At 53.6% G+C, this 25,682-nt stretch overlaps 1 protein-coding gene across 1 annotated transcript in view; it reads right to left on the minus strand.

Moving 5' to 3' along the window:
- Positions 1-25,682, minus strand: part of DLGAP2 (DLG associated protein 2) — a gene marked incomplete at its 5' end in the record, with an annotated part of 465,714 nt that overhangs the window by 44,681 nt on the left and 395,351 nt on the right. The window contains 3 exons of the mRNA XM_068969930.1: positions 1,726-1,728; positions 4,945-5,161; positions 10,389-10,536. Of these exons, the coding sequence (XP_068826031.1) occupies positions 1,726-1,728; positions 4,945-5,161; positions 10,389-10,536 (368 nt within the window). The remainder of the gene's footprint in view (positions 1-1,725; positions 1,729-4,944; positions 5,162-10,388; positions 10,537-25,682) is intronic.

A 25,682-nucleotide genomic window follows, 5' to 3' on the forward strand; every position in this document is an offset into this window, starting at 1 on the left:
GGGCACAGCTCACCCACATTAGAGAGGGCAATCTGCTTCACTCAGATGCGGGAATGTCTACGTGTCAAAAAACACCCTCACAGCAACACCCAGAATAATGCTTGATTAAACACCTAGGCCCAGGCAGGCTGACACATAAACTTAACCATCATCGGTATCACATGTACAGTTTTCCAACATTCCTTGGACCAGCAGTGCCTTAGTCCTCAACTACTAGTCCAAAGCAAAAGTAACCAGCCACCAGGACACTGGGCAGGAGAGACAGATTGGTATGATGAGCAGGTTGCAGGAAGCCTCCTTCTCTTCCCCTCTGAATGATGTTTCAAAGGATAGAATTTTCTTAAAGGTTAATTCTCCAGAAAATAGAAATACCTAAGAAGAAACCACTAGGTATGAGTCCAAATACATCATTTTACATTGTCAAAGTGTTTCTTGAAAAGAATAAGCAGAGAAGAAAAAACCGACTTTGTGAAAGTAACAAGTACATTATAATTTTTAGTGCATTTTGAAGATAGTATGCGTAAAATGATTAAGTACAGATAATCAACAAACTCAGCATATATACAGTACTGTGTGGCCATGTTCCTCTGACTTCCAGTGTCAGCTCATCCTCTACCTCATTGCAAGGAAAGAGGACTCCTGACAGCCAGTGATCTGACTGAAGAGCACAGCACAGAACCTCTTTCTTTCCGAGAGCAAACTTATTTTATTTTAAAAGTTCTCAGAATATTTTATAATTTTGTAAATTTAAATAACTGGTTTTAATTTAATGTTGTTTAACTAACACATTATAAGAAACAAAAGCCATAGTATCAATGCTTTCTAAACATAATTATGAAATGACGTAGGTATATACTGAGAGTAAATATGATTCACTGCCACAGGCTACAGGGCTTTGCAGGTGGCACTAGTGGTAAATAAAGAGCCAGCCTCCCAATGCAGGAGACTTAAGAGATGCGGGTTCAATCCCTGGGTCAGAAAGATCCCCTGGAGGAGGGCATGGAAACTCACTCTAGTGTTCATGCCTGGAGAATTCCATGGACAGAGAAGCCTGGTGGGCTATACAGTACGTGGGGTCTCAAGGAGTCCATTAGATGCGACTGAAGCAGCTTGGCACGTACACAAGCACAATAGGCTACAGGTTGTGGCTTCTAATATATCTGTATATTTAAAAGGGAAGTACATTCTAGAAATAAATGAAAATTAGGATTTCTCTGTCTTAATAAGTGTGCACTTTAGCTGGAACTCATCTGATCAGGGGTGGGGAGGGAAGCCATCTGTGTTGGCTCCTGCACTAATTAGATGAAGAGCAAATCAGTGAAGGCTTCCTGGAAGGAATGACCCCTGAGTTGACAACAAAAGCATAGCTCAGAATTAGGCAAAAAAATATCTGAAAAGCAAGTTCTGGGGTCAGCAAACAGCACATGAAGTGAGAGACTGCGAGGAGGGGAGATGCAGCGGTGCCTCAGGGCCGCCTGTGGCGGGGAGCAGCGAGAAGGGCACGGAGGGGCCGTCAGCATGCTCAGCAGGTGAGCAGGCCGGGGGCGCAGCCACGAGGTGACACGGGTGGGGGTGGGCTGCCGGGGCCCGAGCAGTCAGCCCCACAGCACTGGCACCCTGGGATCTAGCCCAGTGACTCATTCGTTCACCTGTTTATGCATGCACGAATTCATTTATTTAATCATTGATTATTCAGGGCTTACGATGCTAAGCGCTAAGTCTGACTGGCTCTTTCCTGCAGTGACTGACCATGCCCACCGTCATGACAGCCTAACAGGATTACCAGGGTCCTGGCTGGCAGAAGGCCAGGGGGCAGGAGTCAGGGGAGGTGCTGTGGGGAGCGGGCTGAGGTCACGCGGCCAGAGCCCAGGAAGATGCCAAGACTCCACACGCAGGAGGCATCCTGGAAGCGGGAGATCACGGGAATGCTTGAGAGGCAAGTCACTGCAGAAATACAAGCCGCCAGACAGAAACAGGTTTACGGCTGTTTCCTCTGTCATGCCTGGTATGGATTTTCCCTCCGTGGTAATGCCTCCTGGAATCAGTGCTGACGTACGCTGAGAACACTTCTGACCCAGAGAAAAATCATTATCATCTAATTTTACACCGTTTTCCTCCACGATATCAATAACCTTCCCTCCCTAGAAGAATCGGGTGAAATGCATATTTAGACAAGTAAATCTATCTGATAAATCACTTCACAGATGAGAAAGAAGCCATGTGTGAAATGAAAGTAGATGTTTTCAAAACCACTTCATTTAGTGAGAGGACCCTAATCAATACACGGGGTGCTTGGTGATGAGGGAAGCAGTGGGTTGGAGTCGCGCCGGCCATGGGTCCCAGTGCCCCGTGGCAGAGTCTGGTCCTGTTCCATGTCCCTGGAGCTCAGAGGACAAGTCTGTTTCAGAGGCATCGTTACCCGTCTTGAAGGGCGGAGGGAAATCACAGGTGAACTCAAGCCCCAGACGAGAGAAACGCTCAGTGGCAGCATCAGCCTGTGAGCACCAAGGACGGAGTGCCTGATACACGTTCCAAAACTGCTAATGGCCCTTTCATGCACACGCTTGGTGTTTAATTACTGTTAGATGAACATCAACATTATACATTTGCATTCATACAGGTGATGCAACCAAAGGACACCAACTTTTATGTTTCACGCTTAAAAAGACACTTAAGTACATCTTATTGTTCAAAATAATCACTGGGAATGTTTTTGAATAACTTTTTGGGGAATTATTTTCAAAAGCTAATTTGAGAAGTATAAAAGAAAATGCACTTGTCAAAATAATCTCTCTCTATATATATACACACACACATACATCAGCAAAGGATAGTTATTAAATGTATGATCTTCCAAATAGTATTTCAACATAAAATCATGGAAACCCTGTTTTTGCCTCACCTCCAGACAGGGGATTCTCATTTCTTTGGTATGTTTCACAATCCTACTAAGTAGACTGTTGCTGCAGGCCATCACTATTCTATTTAGGAGAGAAAAATGTACAAATATTCGATTTCTAATACTTAGAGTAAAACAGGGGAAGAGAGGAATTAAGGATTCGTCTGCACCTTTAAAACAGGTAGCTTATAATTCTATAAATCAATTATTTCAAGGCAATATGGTATTTTTCCTGATGCTATCCATCTCATCTCTTATTCCCCAGACCACTCCTTAACTTTGGAAGGCATGCCTGCCTCTGCTTCCCCACTGTTGTCTGGAAGAATTTTGACTCCATAACTAGGCCAACATTCAGGAGAAACATTGAAGAGAAGCATTTTTTTCTTTTGTTAATACATTTGGTGCATACATGTTGGGAATACAAAGATGTATTGGTAATACCTGGTAAAATGATATGTACATAAATTAGAATTTTAGTTTGAGTTCTGCCCTGGTTCTTGTATTATGTCTGTGAAATCTGTTTCATATTTATTCCTCTGGAGTGACAGCTCTATAAACAAGAAGGCCATTTTCCACCAGGTGATTATCGCTTCAGAGCATTTCTGAAGACCAAGAGTGTGCTTAATTGTTTGCTCGTAGGAGACACTCAACGAATATTGGTGAACCTATCCGTAATTACCTCTTACAGCGTATTTTTAAAATCTGCAACGATAGTAAGGTAAGTAAGAGAGAAACTTCATTAAGTTTCTAATTAGTTCACTTTCCACACTTTTCCCCACAAGGGCAGAGCGTGAGAGGTGGTCCCTGACGTCATAGACACAGGGTGCCTCACGGGGGAAGCTGGGGCTGGGCCCCATGGGCCCCCAACGTCCCTGTCATCTGCATCCCTGCATGGAGTGAGCCCTGGTTCCTGCAGGGCACGGCTCCCAGAACGGCACCCACCCTGACCCCTGGGCTCAGAGCATGGGGGCATCACGGCCTCTGCTCGGGGCTACAGGCAACAGGAAAAGACCACCGAGGCCCCACGGCACTCCCGGCTCCCTAATACCCGGGCAGACCTGGTCATGTGCTCAGAGCTTCTGCCTGGCTTGGCCACCGAGGAGCAGGAGACTGCGCGGCTGACCCACCCGCGATCTCAGAGGCGGCAGCGCAGCGCTGACTCTGGTGAGCCCTCTCCCGCCTGCAGGCTCCACGAGAGACAGCGAAGGTTCTGGGCAGCTGCAGGATCCCCGGGACACCTAGCTTCCGGTCATCGCCCACGTCCTGCCAACTGTCCTGGCTTCAAACACGCGCTGCTCTGTTGCGGGCGGGTGGCGGGTGACACGGCCCGCCCCCGCCCTGGCTCCCAGGAGCCCTCAGTAACTGGGGCCACCTCTCTCCAGTCCTCCTGAGGACCACCCCCACCCCAGCCCCGACGGGCCCAGATCCCACGCTCTTCCCATCACGGAGCTCGGCGACTCTGACCCCCCGGCTGCTCCGTTGGCTCCTCTGGGCCGTGTTTACTCACGGTGCTGTGTGAACCAGCACAGTGTGCAGGACGTTAGACAGTGATGCTTAGCTTAGGTGATGAATCATCACATTCATCTCGGCTTTCCCCAAGAACTGAAGGGGACTGTGACCTTCAGTTCCACGAATGGTCTGCTCTGCGGCAGGCATCGTGTTGACGGATCTGCCTGTGCAGACTCAGGCTGGGCCCGTGGTGAGGACCCCAGGTCACTGCACGTCAGCTGAGGTTTTACTGCTGTCTATTCAACTTCAGTATCTAAAACAATCACCTCCCAAACATCAATGTTTTTCATATACAAAACTCTACAAAAACTCTCCTTGACTGTTATAAGGAACCTTGACAATCGATAGATTTCATCCTAAGAGAAACAAAAGCTATCAAGGAAAGAAACATTTCAAAACACCACTGCAAACAGTACGGTGTCACCAACGTAAGCTGGAAAATTTCCAGGTGTTTGGAGAGAACTCACCCCAGTCCGTGAGGACGGAGGTGCCCCACACCTGTCGGTCCGGGAGGTGGGTCAGACGGCGTCCCTTACCTGTGGGCCGGATGGTGGAGGCGGCGTCAGTGGGGATGGTAAGGGGCACGCACTCATCGTCCTGGGAGTAGCCCGCTTGAATGGCGCGCAGGTAGCTGTGGCTGCGCGTCCGGAAGCATCCCGGGAGGTCCAGCGCGTCCATGGCCTGAGACTCCACTTCGCTGAAGACTGACTCGCACACCGACTCGAACTGCCCGTTGACCTCGGCCTCGCTCATCTGGAAGAGCGACAGCGCGGCTGACGGCTCGGCCCGGCCAGGCGCCACAGCCATGCGCCAAAGGAGAAGCGCACAGAGCTCACCCTTCGGCACTCACCGCCTGCCGTGCACAGATTAATTAACTTGCAGTCGGCACACTGGGAGCCATTAAGCGTGGGGAACTCTGAGAAAAACCGCCAATTCCCACTGTGCCCTGGAAAGTCGACAGACCCCGAGGCAGAGCTTTAAAGTGTGACTGGCAGTTACCACTGAGGTCAAGAGGAACAGCGAGGTTAAAGGTTAGCACACCATGCAAACTATTCGTCATCCTTCTTTTTCTGTTTTCATGGCACTGGCTGTTTCCAGCTCAGACAAGCCAGGTATGGATGCTGTGCTCACAAAGACCCAAGGGCGCGGCTCTCTCTGATTCCGCTCAGCCCAGCGCCCTGGGCTGAGGAGATGGACCCCTGCTCGGCCACGAGCTCGCCCCTGCGTCCCCGGAGGCGGCCCCAGCCCGTGTCCTGGAGGCGCCTCGGTCTCTCACGCTACAGGTGCGCCGTCCACTCTCCGCTGCATCCCTCCCCTCCTTCAGCGTGGGCCAGCAGTGCCCACCTTGAATTTGGTGGTTCAGCAGGTAAAGTCGTTATTCTCAAGCCTGACATTTCATTTCTGGGTAGAGAGTCGCCCTGGGACCCTGTGTTATGAAATGAATGACTGGGCCTTGGAGAGCGCGGGTCCTGAGGGCTGCGCTCCAAGGGCCTGGCTGCGGGCGAGCGGAGGGCCTCTGTGTGCTATCCTCGCCGAATGTGGTTTCTTGAGGTTTCTGGGGCCTCCCAGGAGCCACGTCTAGGAGTTTAAGCAGAAACTCAGCAGTGGGACACAGAGCAGGCTGAAGAGCCTGGGGCGGGGGTGAGGAGAGTGGGGATCGTAGGAACGAGGATTTCTGGCTGGGCCCGTGAGCTGCAGCCGCTGCCAGGCCCGGTTCATGGGGACCCGGACAGGTGGCTCCTCCCCAACCCCAGGGCACCTCGTGCTAACACGGAAGCAGGTCAGGAGATGCCCGTGGGGACGCTGACATGGAGGGCCAGAGTTCTGCGTGGAACTGGGGCTCAGGCAGAGACCAAGACGGTTCTCCTGGGTGACCTGCTGGGTCCCTGCTTGGGGCTCACGGAGGGGCCTGGAAACCTGGGCTGGCCTCCCCACCACCCCCATGCAGGGGGCCTCTGCCCTTGGAACCCCTCCTGCCCCCACTGCCCCAGCCACGCCTGGGGGCAGCATCCTCACAGCAGCCACGGCCAGGTACAGTCTCAGCCTAGCGCCCAGCTGAGTCACTCACTCCACCCCTGGAACGTGACCCACAACCTCCTGAACACTCCCCCTATGTCGACAGGTAAATTTTTTACAGTATTGTTTTAAATACCAGATCAATCCTTTTCCTCTAACTGTTCACAGAGTAAAAGCAGGTAAAGAACTGGATTTGCCCTTCGTCAGAGAAGACAGCTTCTGCCCACCTCTAATCACAGACCTGGGCCTGGGTCCCTGCACTTACCTGAGATGCTTCCCCGGTTCCTTGCTTCTATTAACACCTGAGATTATGCACGAGCGCTCCACCCACTGGACAAATCCCAGTGAGCACAGCCCGGGAGGAAGGTGCTGAGGGGCCTTCAAGGTAGGACTGCTGGCCCGGAGCCCAGGGTGAGGGGACACTGAGGTTGTTCAGGCAGAAACAACCAGAGAAACACCCCCGGGTGACTGCACCACACGAGTGGTTTCAGGGTCTCTGATGCCGGAAAGTGGCAGCCAAGTTCGGGCAAAGACAGATGCCGACACCCCAGCACGGTCGCCTCGGTGCCCATCAAGGGAAATGCATCCCAAACACTGTCACTCTGGCTTGAAGTATGCCATTTCCTGGAGTACAGACTCCTTCTGACCCAGGTTTTCCCTTATGTGGAACTATATCAGAAAGTCTCAGACTGCTTCACATCATTCATGTCACAAACCCACGTCACCTAAAGAGGCCAGAAACCATGTGGGGTCGCCCGCGCCTGCCAGTCCCAACACGGGGTCACGGGGGGTCCCCCCTCTGCAAAGCCACAGGCCCAGGGCCTTTCTCCCTCTGGAAGAGGTGCCATCACCCTCGCGGGTACATTCTGACACTCAGGGATGGGTGTTCAGTGAGGACCACTTAGCCAGCGCTTCCAGCCACAAAGCTGACCAGCGAGGCCTTCAAACGAGGGGGACTTTTCCCCTGAAACAAATAAGCAGTTGAGAAGGACCTCAGCTGGTCTAGACTGGAACTGAAATGGCCTTTTCTCTGACTAGCTCGAGGGAGATTTGGAAAAGTGGGCATTTTGCTCTGCAACTCAAACCACAGCTCAGCCCGACACGGGGTGTCCCCGGAGGATGCAAAGTCAGCGGGGTACATAATCAGTGTGGGCGGAAGTGCTGGCTTCTCTAGTGAACTGCAAGAGCAGGAAAGCACTTAAACTGCTTCTGAAGAACGTGGGCTTCGAGATACCAGAGAAGAGAAAATCAGAAGATGGTGAGGAACGTGGCTCCTGGTGGCAGAGAGCCCGATACCCGCTGAGGGCAGGTTTCCCAGGGTCAGGATGGTGGCGCTTGCAGAGCGAGGTGGTGGCTGGGGGGGGGGAGGGTGGCCCTGGATGCAGCTGCCGGTGCTGGAAAGTGGGGCAGCTGCTGTGGGCACTGGCACGGAGGTTCCTCGGGAGATCACAGCTGGACCCACAGGAATGGGGTGTGCACCATGAGAACCGGAAGCGGAGACACGGACAGGCGCTCGCACACCCGTGTCCACACAGTGTCGCTCACAGCAGCCAAGGGGGAAGCAGCACGGTGTCTGCTGACAGGCGGCGGGCACAGGGCGGGCCGTCCACACGGCCTGCTGCTCGCTGACAGACGGTGGGCACGGGGCGGGCCATCCACACGGCCTGCTGCTCAGCCTTCAAGAGGAGAAGCACGTTCTGACATGGGCACCCAACGGAGGAAAGCGATGCAGGGCAGACGCGGAGGGCAAGTGCTGTGAGAGTCACTCCTGTGAGGTCCCGGGGAGGAGACAGAGAGGGGACGGGGGGGTGGGGGGCCAGCGTTTCGCGGGCGCAGCTTCAGTTTGGGAAGACGAGAGCGTTCTGGAGATGACGGTGGGGGTGGCTGCCCAACAAAGCGCCGTGCCAAATGGCACGGGATGTACACTGCAAGACGGTTAAGACGGTACACGCTGTGGATTTTAGATGTATTTTACCACAGTGAAAAGAGAGAGGATGCATGGCAGAAGGAAGCTGCACCCACACTGAGGCTTTGTGAAGACAGCGAGAAGCAGGAGGAGCGGGTGGCAGGCTCGGCCGTGGGGCAAGGCGGACGCTGCTCCTGCGGGGGCGGTGGGGTGCCCCCTGCCCTGCGGTCTCCTGACGACCCACCCCCCACCCCTGCACCCCCAGAAAAGTGCCTGGGTTCCTGGGCAAACTGAGCAGCCGTCAGAGCACTCTGGACGGCGCATGGATGAAGCACAGAGAGACTCGCAGGAACCAGGATGTGGCCACGGGGGCCTCAGCAAGGCAGCCACCGCAGGAAGGTGAGCAGAGACCAGTGGGGAGCCCCTCCTGCCCTCAGCCTCTGGGCCGGCTCGCCCTCCCGCCCAGGGAGCAGCTGAGCCACTGTGCCCAGAGCCCGCCTGTCCAGACAGCCGTCCCACTGCTCCCTCACACCCAGCGGCGCCGGGTCCAGAAACATCGGCAGCCAGGCTGGGTGTGAGCACAGTGGTGGTGAGGGTGTGAGGGGCGGGGAGAGGTCCCTGAGCGCCCCTCTGCGGGTCCCCTCCCGCGGGGCCCCCTCCCTCAGGCGGCAGAGCCGAGGGTGGTCTGGAACACCTGTGTCCTCAGAGAACAAGGCAGGGCATGACCTGCCGGCTCGCCTGCAGCTGTGGGGACAGTCTGTCCATGGAAACACCAGCGACCTTGGGGGGCTGGTGCTGTGGGGCCCTGTGTGTCCCGTCGGGTGGGGCTCAGACCCTCTGTGTGGGAGGCTGCTCCGTGTGGGCGGGGGGCGGCACGGGAACGCAGTGGATGCTCCCGTCAGCCCTGATCAGAGGGGCTGGGAGTGAGAACAACTGGTCACACAGGCCCCGTCACGCCCACGGAGCTCCCTAGTGTGATGGCACAGGCGCACTCCTGGCTGGTACTCCGCAGCAGGGGGCTGACCAGGAGGAGAGGGCCCCACCTGGCTCAGGCCTGAGTACAGCAGGGGGCTGACCAGGAGGAGAGGGCCCCACCTGGCTCAGGCCTGAGTCTACAGCAGGGGGCTGACCAGGAGGAGAGGGCCCCACCTGGCTCAGGCCTGAGTACAGCAGGGGGCTGACCAGGAGGAGAGGGGCCCACCTGGCTCAGGCCTGAGTCTACAGCAGGGGGCTGACCAGGAGGAGAGGGCCCCACCTGGCTCAGGCCTGAGTACAGCAGGGGGCTGACCAGGAGGAGAGGGGCCCACCTGGCTCAGGCCTGAGTCTACAGCAGGGGGCTGACCAGGAGGAGAGGGCCCCACCTGGCTCAGGCCTGAGTCTACAGCAGGGGGCTGACCAGGAGGAGAGGGCCCCACCTGGCTCAGGCCTGAGTACAGCAGGGGGCTGACCAGGAGGAGAGGGCCCCACCTGGCTCAGGCCTGAGTCTACAGCAGGGGGCTGACCAGGAGGAGAGGGCCCCACCTGGCTCAGGCCTGAGTACAGCAGGGGGCTGACCAGGAGGAGAGGGCCCCACCTGGCTCAGGCCTGAGTCTACAGCAGGGGGCTGACCAGGAGGAGAGGGCCCCACCTGGCTCAGGCCTGAGTACAGCAGGGGGCTGACCAGGAGGAGAGGGCCCCACCTGGCTCAGGCCTGAGTCTACAGCAGGGGGCTGACCAGGAGGAGAGGGCCCCACCTGGCTCAGGCCTGAGTCTACAGCAGGGGGCTGACCAGGAGGAGAGGGCCCCACCTGGCTCAGGCCTGAGTCTACAGCAGGGGGCTGACCAGGAGGAGAGGGCCCCACCTGGCTCAGGCCTGAGTCTACAGCAGGGGGCTGACCAGGAGGAGAGGGCCCCACCTGGCTCAGGCCTGAGTCTACAGCAGGGGGCTGACCAGGAGGAGAGGGCCCCACCTGGCTCAGGCCTGAGTCTACAGCAGGGGGCTGACCAGGAGGAGAGGGGCCCCACCTGGCTCATGCCTGAGTCTACAGCAGGGGGCTGACCAGGAGGAGAGGGCCCCACCTGGCTCACGCAGCTGGCCTGGCTGAGGGTGCTGACGGCGCGCATGTAGCTCTGGTTCCGGGAGCGGAACTTCGGGGAGTTGTAGTTGGCAGAGGGGTCCAGCCCGTGGCTGGCAGGCCCGTCGCTGGCAGCTTGCAGGTAGCTCTGGCTACAGGAGAGAAAGAGAGAAGACAGGCCTCGTGAGCATTGCTGCAGGGACCACGTGTGCCAGCGCCTGGGGCTGCTACCAAACCCCATCCCGCTGCGGGTGTCTCGGGCTTGTGGTGACGTTCCTGACAGACGCACTCACGGATGTGAGTTCATCAGCACCAGTGGGGCAGACTACTTACAAACCTGCTTTGAAACCTGACTTTTATGATCAGGGAGTGAAATCTGGATCGTTGCACATAGATGGAAACCTAACCCTGAAATCTTGGATAACTCACACAGCCTAAGAGCAAACTGGACTCAGAAGTCCACGAGAGTCTCATAAAGGTCAAGGTAGCTTTTGGCAACTTTACGCACTCAGAAAAATAGAAGAAAAAAAATAAAAGGTTTGCAGGCCATTTTAACTTAAGTTGTCCAGATTATGCAATAGAAGCAGAGAGCAGACTGAAAACTCAAATCCATATCATCATCATAATGGTCATTTCCTTCCAAACAGCCTTAACAATCAGTTTCCTCTAGTCTCCCTCTTGTTTTTTGCAAAATCTTGAAAGCATAGGGGAAACCCTGAGGATGTCTGGCAGAGAGAGGGTTCAGCTGGGTTGACGTTTCTGGCTAAATCGAGCTCCTTTCAGGTTTGGTGACAGTCTTTACTCAATCAAGACAGACTGCATTTTATTTGACTCCCAAGCTGGAAAAATGTGGACAACAACAATGGATTTATTCTTCTTTCCTACTGTGGATCACAATGAGACAGTTAACTAGGATAATTGCACAGGCCTGTGTATAAAAATTAGGTTGCTAATTCTGACTCCATGTCTTGACCACAGTATGTTCCCTGCTTTTTAAAGTAAGCCCTTGATGTAAATTGATTTCTCGGTGATTTACTTCTTTGGAAATAGGGCAGCAGAGGGAAAACTGGCTTGATGTTAAGTTCAGATTAAGGAAGCTCATTTATTTTAAGGTCATTATTTCAGGTAAAGTTAATAGTATGTATTTTTAGATACTAATAGAATACAATTTATAAATTATTATAATGATAACTTTGTTTTAAAACTAGGTATATAACATATTCCAGCTCTTATATCCCCTTTTTCCACTAAAAAAAAGACCAAAAAAGAAGAGAAGAGAAAAGGAAACGGGAGAGAAATGAGCCTGGGGCTGCCCTGACCTTGGCTCGTAAAGAGTCCAGGTCTCTGCCGGACTCCTTGTCACCCACGCTGCTCGGGCCCAGGTCTGGACGGGGCTCTGCACGCTCCAGTTTCTACCAGTTAGCACTTTGATCTTATTTCCAATTGAAGAGCTTTTCCTTCTGATTAACACTGCTCTTTTCTGATTCAACATTCTCACATTTAAGTTCTCAGCGTCTGTAAAAGCAGGGCTGTGTCTTCTTTATCTCTGTATCCAGATTTCTAGCCCAGAGCCTGGCACTGCGAGTGGGGTGACTCAGAACTATGGCTGAGTGGCATCCACACAGGAGTCTGTCTTTGTGATTCTGCGTTCAGATGTGTCTTCTAACTCATGACCACTTCCTTATTCCAGCACTGGGCAGCCGCTGAGAGACGAGCTGCCACTACGGGAAGCTAACCACGGGTTTTCTTTCACACACAGACTCTAGACATCGAACATCCATGACGTACTGTTACACTGGCCCCTGGAAGCACCCTGTAGGAGCCCGTCAGTCCTCGCAGGGACCCCACATGCTTGGGCCTCACTGCAAATGGGAAACCACGTCGCCCAGGCTCCCCCAAGGCGAACGCAGAGCTAGACTCCGGGCCCAGACACCTAGCTCCAAAACTGATGCTTTCTGCCTCAAGATCTGGGCAGCTGAGTCAGAGGAGCAGAAGTTGCAAAGATCTGGTCCCCAACTTCAGCCCCACTTGATTACGGCGGCTTAGCATCCTCCAACACACTCGGCAGGCCAGGGAGCCCCACAGGTCATAGACCTGGGAACTGTTAGAAAAGTGCTTTTTCCAGATTATTTCCATAATTAGACTGAATGTGTAAATATGGAAATTTTCAGACTAAGCTTTAACTGCAGTCACAGGAGAAGGTGTGCTCGTGTTCACCCCATCCAGGGCACACCAGAGGGCCGGCCCCTGGGGACCTTCTCTCTGGGGACAGCTGAAACCCCCCCCCCCCCAGCCCTGAGGAGCCTCCCAGGGACAACAGAAAGCCGGCGTCAGGCTCAGAATCGGTTCCCTGCGTGACTGGAAGGCGGGAGGGCTCTAGACTGGAGACCGAGAGGAGGGGTGGCGTTGCGGGCCTCGGGGCCAAGCTGCCTGCCCACCCTGCTTTCTCCCTCATGCGTCCCGGACTGCCGGACCTGCGGCCCTCGGTCTGCCCCTCATGGCGTTCCTCCTCTAACCTGCAGTGCTGCAGGGAAGGCCTGTGTGCCTCTGGTAAATTCTGCAGACTTTCCCCAGCAGGTGCCCGGAATGCTGCCAGGTGCTGATGCCAGCAACGATGGAGGGATGATGCCAGACAGAAACACGGGGCAGCCAGTTACACGTGGAGTTCAGCGGAGCAGCAAGTAACCCTCACTAGCAGCATGCTCCCAATCGTCCCAAACGTGTCCTTAGGCTAAAGGAACGACTGTCCACCTGGAAGGCAGACATCACTGTTTGTCTTTCTTGAATCTGGCACTGCTACAACAGACGCACACTTGGGCCTACAGGGTCAGAAGGAGGACGGGATCACAGACGGTCCGAGTGCACAACGGCGGACAGCGGGGCTGTGGGGAGACATGCACTGCAGAGAAGCTTCCGGAAAAGACCAGTGGGGACTGTGCAGCCCCCTCTGGAGTCTGGACTCGATGCCACAAGCACAGGAAAGCACTGCCGGTCCTTCACTGTGGAGACAGGCGCCCAGGGGGTGTGCAGGAGGTGGGGGGCACAGACGCAGAGCCCCTGGTCACTGCCCACTGTGCTGTGCTCAGTCCACCCTCAGGAGGCCTGGACGGGGGGCGGGACCCGCGGCCCAGGTTCATCTGTACAGTTTGGTAAAGGAGTCTCAGGGCACACCATGGTGGCTGACGGGGACAGGGGTGCTCAGATGCGGCCCCCACCTTTCCATGGGAGATTTGGTCTCAACAAAACATTTGAAAAGTTTAATTTTTTCAGAAAAGAGCAAACCTAGGTGAAGCCATCATAAAGCGTAGTGTTTTTTTTCTGAAATAGAAATCACAGAACAGAAAAACACCACTGCTTGTTACAGACGAGACAGACAGTGTCTGTGAGCCGTGTAGGTGATGGCTCTGGGCGGCCTCCTCCTCTGTAACCCCCACCCCCACCACACCCTCGCAGGATGCTGCTCACGCTGAGCCCTGCAGGTGATGGCTCTTGGCGGCCTCCTCCTCTGTAACCCTCGCCCCCCACACCCTCACAGGATGCTGCTCAAGCTGAGCCCTTGACTGAAAGGGAAGTGGTGTCTCCTCCTGGATGAGTAACAACATGAAGACTGGTCATTTGTACATTTTCTTTTGTGAAGAGACTTTTCACCTACCCCCACATTTTTAAGCAGGTTATTTCTAGTTTTGTTTAGTGGGAGTTCTTTATATATTCTGTACTCAAATCCTTTGTCAGATATTCATTTCAAGTATTTTCCTCCACTTTGCGGCTTGCCTTGTCCCCTTCTTGTTGGGAGTGTTCTGATGAGCAGGTGTTTTAAATTTTGATGGTGAGAGGCACTCTTCAGTCACATCGATTTATTCTATTTGAGTTTTCCTTAACCCGAGAGGTTTCACCCCCAAGGGACAACTGGAGACACTAGGAAATATTTGGTTGTCACGGCTTGGGGATGGGAGCCTGGTGAGTAGCGGCCAGAGATGCTACTGAAATTCTATAGGACACAGCCAACTGTCAACCAAAAAGAATCTTCTGGCCCCAGATATCAGCAGTGCTGAGGCTAAAACAAGCCTGGGCTATTCTGACACCAATATCCCCGTCTTAAGAGCAGACAGCCTCCAAACACACAGCATCATCCACATTTTCCCCGGGTGAGTGTCAAGTGGGCATTCACCAAGAAAGACTATATTCTGGGCCACAGAACAAACCTTAACACATTTGAAAGAACAGAAATCATACAAAGTATGTTCTTGGACCAAAATAAATGAAACTAGAAATCAATAACAGAAGAATTTCTGGAAAATCCCCAAATACGTGAAAGGTAAACGACAGTCTTTCAGACTGGCTCAGAGAGAGAGTCTCAAAGGAAACTTAAACGTATCTTATACAGACAATCAAGGGGTGGGGGAAAGCTAGAATGAGCCATGCTGTACTAGATTACAGCTAGAGACATGGGCATGAATCCAGGTTTAGCATCATACACGCCAGTGGATAAACAAAATAAATCACTGTAGATATGTGTGTGCGCTAGCTCTCTCTGCTAAGGGAACCAGCAGTGAGCACACTCGGGGCTGGACCTTGGTTTCTAAACACCGCTCTCCTGAGCAGCAGCAGGGACCCCTGCAGGGATGCTGGGCCCAGGCTGGGAGAGAAGCGGGCAGAGTGGCTGGCCCAACTTGGCTCTTCTCTGTCAAGACTGTTTGGGCTCTTCTAAGATCCTCAGCGTTTTCTTCCTGGCAGTTTCTCTAAAAATGGAGGCTGCCCTGAATCGACACCTTGATCTGGGGAGAATTAACACCGTGCAACACTGCAGTCTCCGTCAAAGTTTCTCCCTCCGTTTGTGTTGGTCCGATTGCGTGGAGCAGAGCCTGCAGTCCTCAGGCCGCCAGGCGGCGTGCACCCATGTACATACCCTGCATACACAGTGAATTCGCAGACGCGCGTCCTAACAGATGCAGCAGGGACGCGCTGCGGAGGCTGTGGCTGTGCTCTGCGGCAGGGCTGGCTCTGCAGGGCTCCCGCCCGGTGCGCCCCGTGGTCACGCTGGGTTCAGATGTGGCCTCTGTCCTCTGTTTGGCTCACCCGCCCCAGTTCTTCAGTGGTTGTTTGTTTAGAGACCTCACTGCTGAGAGGCAGAGGCCGACTACCCCCGCAGCACCACACACCTCACCTGTGTGTTTTCTCAGACCCCCTGGAGCAGGGAAAGGGCTCACCACCCACACTCCGCTGATGAGACACAGCCTCTGTTCCTGGGGTGAAGGCCCCTGTCATGGAGCAGATCCACGTTACCGTAAGCGTGGCGGCCCCTCCTCATTCTCAGGGTTGCAAGGCCGCGTGTCAGCCTGGGGGGTGTCAGCCAGGGGTGTGTGCACGGGGGGCTGGCAGGGACCAGCTTCACTAAAGCGGCTCTGAGGGAGGTCTTTCCTGCTGCGAGACCCTCCCGTGTTTTCTCATCTGTGTCCTTTCTGCTATTAAAAGAGTCCGTTGTTGGCTTCAGGGCCCTCTAAGCCAGCTGAGCGACGATGAAGCTGTGCCTCCTGGATGCCAAGTTCTCCCAGCGGCAGCCGACGCCACATCCTGACTGTCACAGATGACAGTGTCTGCGAGGGACACCAGGGTCCTCCCGGCTCCGCCAAAAGGCAGCACACACGCTTCAACAGGATTCCATTTCCCGATCCGGTGTCTTTCCAAACATCCTCTTTTTTTCCCATTCAAACTAACCTGTAGTTCAACTTCTGAATTGTATTTTGAGAAAAAAGTGGCAATACTGCACACAGGATTATGAGCTAGATTCCACTGTAAGGAGAGCAGAGAGATTAAAACATCAGAAAGAATGATGAGTATTAAGGGAAAGCTCCAATTATTTATCTTCCGTGTTATGACACTCTGTCAACATCAATGGAAATAAATGTATCATGAAAAAAATCTGCTCTCGTTACAAAGTGATGTGCCTGTAAGCCTTCAGAGATTAAAGCAATAGCTGTAAACATGAACATGAAAGATTTAAAATGAGGGACACATTTCATACAAACCTGCATATTTATATATACTGCACAATACAGGATACATTGAAAATGCGTGTTATTAAGTAGAAGAGGATGTTCAGCCAGTTTAAACACAGTCTGGGAGCTCCCCAGAAGGTCACACGTGATATTCCCAAGAGACCCGGCAGCTCGACCCCCAGGTACGGGACAAATGAAGGTAACTGTCCATGGAGGAACATGTGCAGGGTCCTTCACAAGAGCCCGGAAGTGGAAACGAATGTTGATGCGGTGCGGGAGAAGTCACCGGCGCTGCAGCCACACGACGGAGCACCACCCAGCTGTGACAGCAGTGGAGGCCGACGCGGGCCACAGTGCAGAGGAGCTGTAAAGACACGCCGGGCGGGAGAGGCCGGCACGGAGGCTTGTGCTGCAGGACTGCACGCCCGTGACACAGCTGGAACCGGCCAACCGGGAGACAGAAAGCACACGGGGCGGCCGCTGGGTGGGGTCGGGGGAGGGAAGCCACGTCCTGACGTGGGTCACAAGGACCCGTGAATACACCGCAAGCCACTGAGCTGTACATGTCAAGGGGATGAACTATGGTCTGTAAATTATATCCTAGTCAAGGGGTTAGGAATCAGGTGTGGAAAGAAACATGTTTAGTTTTCTGTTACTTATCAACTGAAGTGTGATGATTCGGGAGGGGTTTTCAGAAGCCAGCGGAGGCCCCGTCACCGGCTCACTGCGCGTCCAGGGGCCCTGGCCTCCCTGGGTGGGGGAGGCCCTGAGGCCCTGAGGCCGTGGAGTGAGCATTCATGCAACTCCCACCAAATGCAGCCATCGTCCTCGCATCCTGTGAAGCCCCTGTGCATCTCTGGGGCCTCATTTCATGACAGGCCACTCATTTCATGACGGTGTGCTCACCTTCCTGAGAGGTGACCCCAGGCCCAAAGGTCCCGCGCAGGTGATACAGACTCCGCACAAAGATCGCTCCCTCCGGAGGGTGCACGTGTTACTTCAGTGCTGCACACACGTTTTCGAAGCCTGCGGTGCATCGTCGCAGCTGTGTGAAAAACTAGCGGCTCAGATGAGCACGACGCAGAGCTGCGGCATGTCCCAGAGCGGAGCTGCCGTCACAGCCTTGGCCTCCGAGTCACGACAGGGCTGCGCTCCGTTCCCTCCCGGAGGTGAGAGATGCCAGGTGCCCAGAATGGGTGGTGGTGGGCACCGAAGAGAGCCTAGCGCTGGGCCTCAGGTGTGAGAGGAATCATCTTACCCAGAGGCGGTATTTCAGGAACCAGGCAGGAGAACAACCAGGCAGGAGAGATCCTGAAGCCAACACAGAGCCGCGGCTGCCCCCTCCAGGTGGTCAGAGCCGAGCATCGAGAGACGTTCCTGGGATTGCCTGCCCTGCGGGTCGTGGACGAGAGGCTCCTGAGGTTGCCTGCCCTGCGGGTCATGGACGAGAGGCTCCTGGGGTTGTCTGCCTTCTGGGTCGTGGACGGGAGACTCCTGGGGTCGCCTGCCCTGCGGGTCGTGGACGAGAGGCTCCTGGGGTTGCCTGCCTTCTGGGTCGTGGACGGGAGACTCCTGGGGTCGCCTGCCTTCTGGGTCGTGGACGGGAGCCTCCTGGGGTTGCCTGCCCTGTGGGTCGTGGATGGGAGGCTCCTGTGTTCGCCTGCCCTGCGGGTCGTGGACGAGAGGCTCCTGGGGTTGCCTGCCTTCCAGGTCGTGGACGGGAGGCTCCTGGGGTCGCCTGCCCTGCGGGTCGTAGACAGTAGATTCCTGGGGTCACCTGCCCTCCAGGTCATGGACAAGATGCTCCTGGGGTTGCCTGCCTTCCGGGTCGTGGATGGGAGGCTCCTGGAGTTGCCTGCCCTGCAGGTCGTGGATGAGAGGCTCCTGGGGTTGTCTGCCTTCCAGGTCGTGGACGGGAGGCTCCTGGGGTCGCCTGCCCTGCAGGTCGTAGACAGTAGATTCCTGGGGTCACCTGCCCTCCAGGTCATGGACAAGACGCTCCTGGGGTTGCCTGCCTTCCGGGTCGTGGACGGGAGGCTCCTGGGGTTGCCTGCCCTGCAGGTCGTGGATGGGAGACTCCGGGCTGCAGACATGGCTGTCCTCCTCCAGGTGGTCACAGAGCTTCTGTGGTCCATGCAGAGGGATGGCTGAGGGTGGGGAGAGCAGGGCTTCGAGGCCGGGAGACCCCAGTCTGGTGTTGGGGATTCCCGTCCCCCTCCTCCCTGGTGTGCAGCTGAGCGAGTCTGTGAGGTGGCCGCCCCACCTGCCCCTCTGACGACGGCCAGCCCAGCCCGCGTGCTCACTCCAGGTTGAATGGGAGTCCAGGGAGGCAGAGATGGTGTGGACTCAGGGCTGCCCCTGCTGGCCCGTGCACGCTGGGCCACCACAGTGTGCACATCCTGGCACAGAGCGAGTACCCCTCGGAGGCGTCGGGCACCCTGGGTCGCACCAGGTGAGGGCTGCGCTCAGGGATGGCCAAGACTGTCTCGGGCGCTCGTTCTGCCGCCCAAGGGCCTTTCACTGCGGTTGGTCTCCACTCCTTTCTCTATGTCTGAGATGGGTTTTTAAGCAAGCACGGAGTCTTTTTCTTTACTAAAATTTCTGACACTTGCTGGTTTATATTAAAAGCTAGTGTCAGGGCGACAGGAAAACACCCACTGAAGGTTTCCCAAGAGCTCCCAGCATCACGGTGCCCCGCTGGTTCCTGGACCACACACCCCAGGCGGATTCACACGGGCGTCGGCGGCTCCAGATCTGAACCTCAATAAACATCCGAGGTGCTTCTGTGGCAGGTGGTGTCTGGACCCCCGACACTTAGAGGAACACAGGTCTACTAGGGCAGCGTGCGAAGGTGCCCCACGGAGGGACCCTTCAGAGGGCCTGCATGTGTACCCACTTCATCCGCAGACAACAGCAAACACACTTGTGAAAAGTCTCCCTGCGGGTGTTGCAGACTGGGTTTGTGTCTGCACCAGGGCTGGCCCCTGGGTGACAACATCGGGAAGCAAACGCTGAGCTCTGAGCACACCGGGGTCTGCCGGACTCAGGCGCTCTGTCCAGGGAACATGCCGGATGGCCTGTGCCCAAGGTGGCCCTACCCTACACGGCCTGGGCACTGAGATGGGGAGCATGAGCACGGGATCCCTGATGTTGGGGTGCGCAGTCCAGGGGCGGGGGCAGCAGGGGTGGAGGGCTTCTTGCGAAGGAGACTAGAGTTTGACCACTTGCGCTGGAGCTTGTCAAATACTTACTGGCCAGCGAACGGCAGTGCCCTGCCTGGATGACTCAGGGAACACACAGACTGACTTTGTTGCCATTCAGCCCCTCAGTCGTGTCCGACTCTTTGCAACCCCATGGACTGTACCCGCCAGGCTCCTCTGTCCATGGGATTCTCCAGGCAAGAATACTGGAGGGGGTAGCCATGCCCTCCTCCAGGGGATCTTCCCAACCCAGGGATTGACCCCGAGTCTCCTGCATTAACAGGCTGGTTCTTGACTGCTGAGCCACCTGGGAAGCACTTAGAACTGTCCTGATCCTTCCTGGGCCTGGTCCCAGAGACACAGGCACAGGATGTGCTGCCCTTTCAGCCCTGTCCCGGGCGCCCGTCTGAGGGCGGCGGAACCAGACCAGATCTGTGACGTGGCGCTCACACTCAGGCCAGTGCCTGGCTGGACCCTCAGGCCAGGGCATCAGGGGCCGGGGTCCCTCAGGCCTGCTCCTTCCGGGAGGGGCTCTCGGAGCCCATCTGAGGGGGTGTGTGTTCCAGTGACTAGCCTTCTGAGCCCCCAGTTGCACGCGTTAAGAAGAGGCCTAACAAACAGGGCACAGCCAGCATTGCTGCTGGGTTAACCCGCCTGGTGGCTAACAGGCAACCAGAGGCGCAGCAAGGGGATGACCCATCAGCATGGCAACTGGTACGCCGCCGCCAACCACCTCGGTACCTACGCACCTGCTGTTCACTGAGCTACACACACAGTCCCCGGGTGCCACTGGGCCGGCACAGACCTGACGCACGTACTCGGCCGGTGTGCCTGCAGCACCCCCTGGGGGCAGAGTCTGCATACAAAGGATGGCAGTAAACGCTAAATACCTCCAGGTCATGGAGATCAAAGAACAATTCAGTCCACATACAGTGACTCTTTCTTTAAACCTTTGACAAAAGGAAGTGAGAAAATGCGGATTTTGAAGAGAACGGAAAACGCAGGGAGTCCATGAGTGATGGTTGAGACCAGCCACTGCAGAAGCTGTCTGCCCCGGGGAGGCTGCTGGGGTGCAGGTCCTGCCTCTTCTGGACCGTCCAGCACGGGGACGGCTGGGACGGCCCCTTCCTTGGGAAGCCTTGCTGCTCCCCACGTGGCTGAGACCCTGGCCACTCCCCAAGCCTCTCCTGCCCGTCCGTGGGCCCTGCCATCGGAATCAGGAAGGCAGGGTACCGCAGCAGCGCTGGTCCCCTGGGGGCGCTCGCTGTCCTCTGGCGCCCCGCCCCCCGACCCCGCAGAGGCAGAGAGTAGGCATCCTTGTGCCTGGCCGCCGGGACTGAGGGGGCGACCCCTCTTGGCAACTGCACGCCACCTGCCCCTGCCGGACTCGGCGCTGTCGCCATGCCTGCCCTCCTCACAGCAGCCGCTCAGTGCACGCCACCCCAGCCCTGCCCGAGTCACAGCCTTGGGGGTCCCACTCTGTCTCTAGGATGTCTGCCTCCAGGCCGGTTTTCTCAACCCACACACCATCACTAAGGCAGCCCTGGTGACTCCCCCAGGCCTCCTGATGGACACCTGATGGTGTCCACCCAGTTGGATCAAACTTTCTAGAACAGGAATCTGCTAGCTGACTTGAATTTCTTCAGTGATTTTCTATGGCTTTCAGGAATAGCTTTTAAGACAATTATTAGCATAACAAGGGAGATGCCTGGGACACAAGGTTATAGTAAAAATCATCACTAACAATCTGTACTCTTGCCTGGAAAATCCCATGGACGGAGGAGCCTGGTAGGCTGCAGTTTATGGGGTCGCTAAGAGTCGGGCACAACTGAGTGATTTTACTTTCTCTTTTCACTTTCATGCATTGGAGAAGGAAATGGCAACCCACTCCAGTGTTCTTGCCTGGAGAATCCCAGGGACAGAGGAGCCTAGTGGGCTGCCGTCTATGGGGCCGCACAGAGTAGGACACGACTGAAGCGACTTAGCAGCAGCAGCAGCAGCAACAATCCCACAGGATGAAAGTGAAAGTCACTCAGTAGAGTCCGACTCTTTGTGACACTATGGACTGTAGCCCACCAGGCTCCTCTGTCCATGGGATTCGTCAGGCAAGAATACTGCAGTGGGTTGCCATTTCTTCTCCAGGGCATCTTCTTGACCCAAGGATCGAACCCAGGGCTCCCACAATGCAGGCAGACTCTTTACAGACTGAGCAAGCAGGGAGGCCAACCCCACGGAACGGCCTCAGTTAAAGTTTCCTTAAGAGCAATTCCATCCATCAAACATCATTAAGCACCAACTCTGTCAGGAAAATGGGGGTGAGTTCTATGCTCTTGAGAGACTTAGTATGAAGTCTGGGGAGTGAGACCAACAGGGAACCAGGTAAACTCCCAGGCCAACATGTGAAGAACATGTTCTATTCTGCTGACAACAGCCACTCAGTTCTGTGTTTTCCCTGTTAGTACCAGAAATTAGAAACCACTGCAGCAGATAAATGTTTGTTTCCATTCTTCTCACTCCATTGTATTTTCTGACTGCTGATTTTATAGGTTAAATGTTTGACTACCTACCACTGTATAAAATAAGAGGTACATGCTATTACTACTTAAGAGTTTTTTTTTTTACTATTGCCATATCTAATGATAAATGCTGACTTTAACATCTATTTGAATAGTCATGATAGCCATGAAATTAAAAGACATTTACTCCTTGGAAGAAAAGTTATGACCAACCTAGATAGCATATTCAAAAGCAGAGACATTACTTTGCCAACAAAGGTCCATCTAGTCAAGGCTATGGTTTTTCCAGTGGTCATGTATGGATGTGAGAGTTGGACTGTGAAGAAGGCTGAGCGCTGAAGAATTGATGCTTTTGAACTGTGGTGTTGGAGAAGACTCCTGAGAGTCCCTTGGACTGCAAGGAGATCCAACCAGTCCATTCTGAAGGAGATCAGCCCTGGGATTTCTTTGGAAGGAATGATGCTAAAGCTGAAGCCCAGTACTTTGGCCACCTCATGCAAAGAGTTGACTCATTGGAAAAGACTCTGATGCTGGGAGGGACTGAGGGCAGGGGAAGGGGCAAACAGAGGATGAGATGGCTGGATGGCATCACCGACTCGATGGACGTGAGTCTGAGTGAACTCCGGGAGATGGTGATGCACAGGGAGGCCTGGCGTGCGGCAACTGATGGGGTCGCAAAGAGTTGGACACGACTGAGCGACTGAACTGAACTGAACTGATACAAATGTAGGAATCAATTGACAGTAAAATTTACCATCCTGCTGTGATTGGAGATAATCACTAAATGCACCTCCATCTGAAATGAAAATAACAGTGTAACTGTACCACGAAACAGATCATAAGTGGAGTCCCCGTCAGCTAACAGTGCTAGCTGAAGAGCCACGGCATGACCACTCCCAGGATAATAAAAAGAAATGAGTGTACACTGTCATCTGAGGAGGCGATAATGTAATCAGGAAGTAGAGAAAGACACAGAAGATGGAAAAGAAGAAATATGACACTGAATGTGCAGGAAAATGACAGACAGAGGACTCTTGGTATGGGAGCTCTGTGGTAGCCAGAAGTCACCCGGTACTGGGAGGGGTCTGTGCTGAAAATGCCGTTCACTGTCTGGTCCAGGAGTGCGGAGGCTCCTCCCCAAGTACACATGATGGTGTTGGACTTGGAAGTGATTTCAGAGAGGGTCCAGGCTAGTAACCCTCAAATGCTCATCCCTTTTGCACCATCAAGGAAGAGGCTCCCTGGTGATAACACCAAGCCCCGACTACCGCCAGGGACACACGCCTCTCCCCGAGCATCTCCTATTGTATGTCTCACTTAAAATGAGCCCTGGAGACACAAAATATGGCAGTACTACTGGGAATAAGCTCCATTTTATGGCTTTAAAATCCACATAAAATTATAATTCCACTTGAAGCTGAAACATCTAATAAAGTCACTGAGCATAAATGTATTACTGTAGTAACTTTACAACACAAGGATAATTTGTTTTAAATATGGTATTATTATTGAAGAAACAGTACTTATAGGTTACAAGGAGGTTTAGAAGACAATAAAACTGATTTTCAACATCTTTTCTTATTTTAACACTAACATATGCTTTTGGAAAAAATTCAGAAAATATTTAAAAGAAAATGAAATTCAGCCAGAAATCCACCACCCACAGATAACCATGACTAATACTTTCACATATTCATTTTCCATTGCTATGTCTGTTGGCTCATTTCATGGATCAACTTGACTAGACTGTGGGATCCAGCAATTTGGTCAAGAGTAGTCTAGACAGCCAAACCAGTCAATCCTAAAGGACATCAGTCCTGAATATTCATTGGAAAGACTGGTGCTGAAGCTGAAGCTCCAATACTTTGGCCACCTGATGCTAAGAACTAATTCACCGGAAAAGACCCTGATGCTGGGAAAGATTGAAGGCAGGAGGAGAAGGGGATGACAGAGGATGAGATGGTTGGATGGCATCACTGACTCAATGGATATGAGTCTGAGCAAGCTTCAGGAGTTGGTGATGGACAGGGAAGCCTGGTGTCCTGCAGTCCATGGGGTCGCAAAGAGTTGGATGCGACTGAGCTACTGACCTTAACTGAGCTAAGTCTAGACAGCACTGTGAAGGCATTTTTCAGATGTGCAAGCTTTAGCAGCTCAGCCCTGTTGGACTCTTTGTGACCCCATGGACCATAACCTGCCAGGTTCCTCTGTCCATGGGATTTCCCAGGCAAGAATACTGGAGTGGGTAGCCATTCTCCTCTCCAGGGGATCTTCCTGGACCAGGGATTCAACTCACATCTCTTGCATTGGCAATCATATTTTTTTACCACTGAGCCACCAGGGAAGCCCAGGGATTTTAGATGTGATTAATATTTAAATTTTTAGACACTGAGAAAGCAGAGTGCCCTCCATTATATGGGTGGGCCTCATCTAATCAATTGAAGGTCTTAGGAAAAAAGACTGGCTCCTTGGGGAAGAGAAACTGTGCCTTCAGACTGTCTTCAGCCTCCAGCCACAACCTCAGGTCTTGCCTGGGACCCCAGCCTGCCAGCCAGCCCTGCAGAGTTAGAATCTGCCAACCTGTACAATGATGAGAGCCAGTTTCTTACAGTTAATCCCTGTCTATCTTTATCTTTCTTACACACACACACACACACACACACACACACACACACACACACCCTGTGTTTCTGGAGAACTCTGACTAACACACCACATGGATTCAGTGGCTTAAAGCAACATTCAAGGGTTAGCTTGCATTAGAGCTGTAGGTCATAGTCTGGCCCACAGTGACCAGGTTCTCTGCTCACAGTATCACAGATGGACACTAAGCTGCCAGCCAAACTGAGCTCTCATTGGAGGCTTGAACTTGTCTACAAAACAGAAACAGATTCACAGACTGAGAGAACGAACTTAGGGTTACCGGCGGGAAGGATGGGGAGAGAGGCAATCAGGGGCTTTGGGGTGGACGTGTACACATTGTTATATTTTTAAATGGATAGCCAACTAGGACCTACTGTACAGCACAGGGAACTCTGCTCGGTGTTACGTGGAAGCCCGGATGGGTGGGCAGTTTGGGGGAGAATGGGCACATGTATATTCTTGGCTGAGTCTCTTCGCTGTGCTCCTGAAACAATTGCGACATTGGTAACTGGCTATACTCCAACACGAAATAAAAAGTTAAAAAAATAATGAACATAAATTTTTATATATATTTCCCAAATTTTGCAATAAAAGAGATTTTTAAAAACATCTTTATCTCAATAAATTATTTCAAAAGCAATTTGGTTCATCAAAATCTCACTTTTTTGTAAAGATGGTTCCTGTCATTGAAAATTAACTGATTAGTTTCACTTGCCTGGTTAGTGCCCTGGCAGTCTGTACTTTCATTCGTTTATTTACTTGATACCTTATTTACACACCCAGTCCTAGCACAAACTTACTTATTGGAGGAATAAAGAAACAAATTCATATATTAAGTACAATACACCAAGGAAGGCAATGGTTTTAATAGAATAACTCATCTTTACTTCCTTTAGGAAAGTTGCATAAATCACTGCTGCTTTAGGTTTACTATTAGGCTTCA

This window comes from Capricornis sumatraensis, chromosome 4 (assembly GCF_032405125.1).
Source record: "Capricornis sumatraensis isolate serow.1 chromosome 4, serow.2, whole genome shotgun sequence".
Taxonomy (NCBI): Eukaryota; Metazoa; Chordata; class Mammalia; order Artiodactyla; family Bovidae; genus Capricornis; species Capricornis sumatraensis.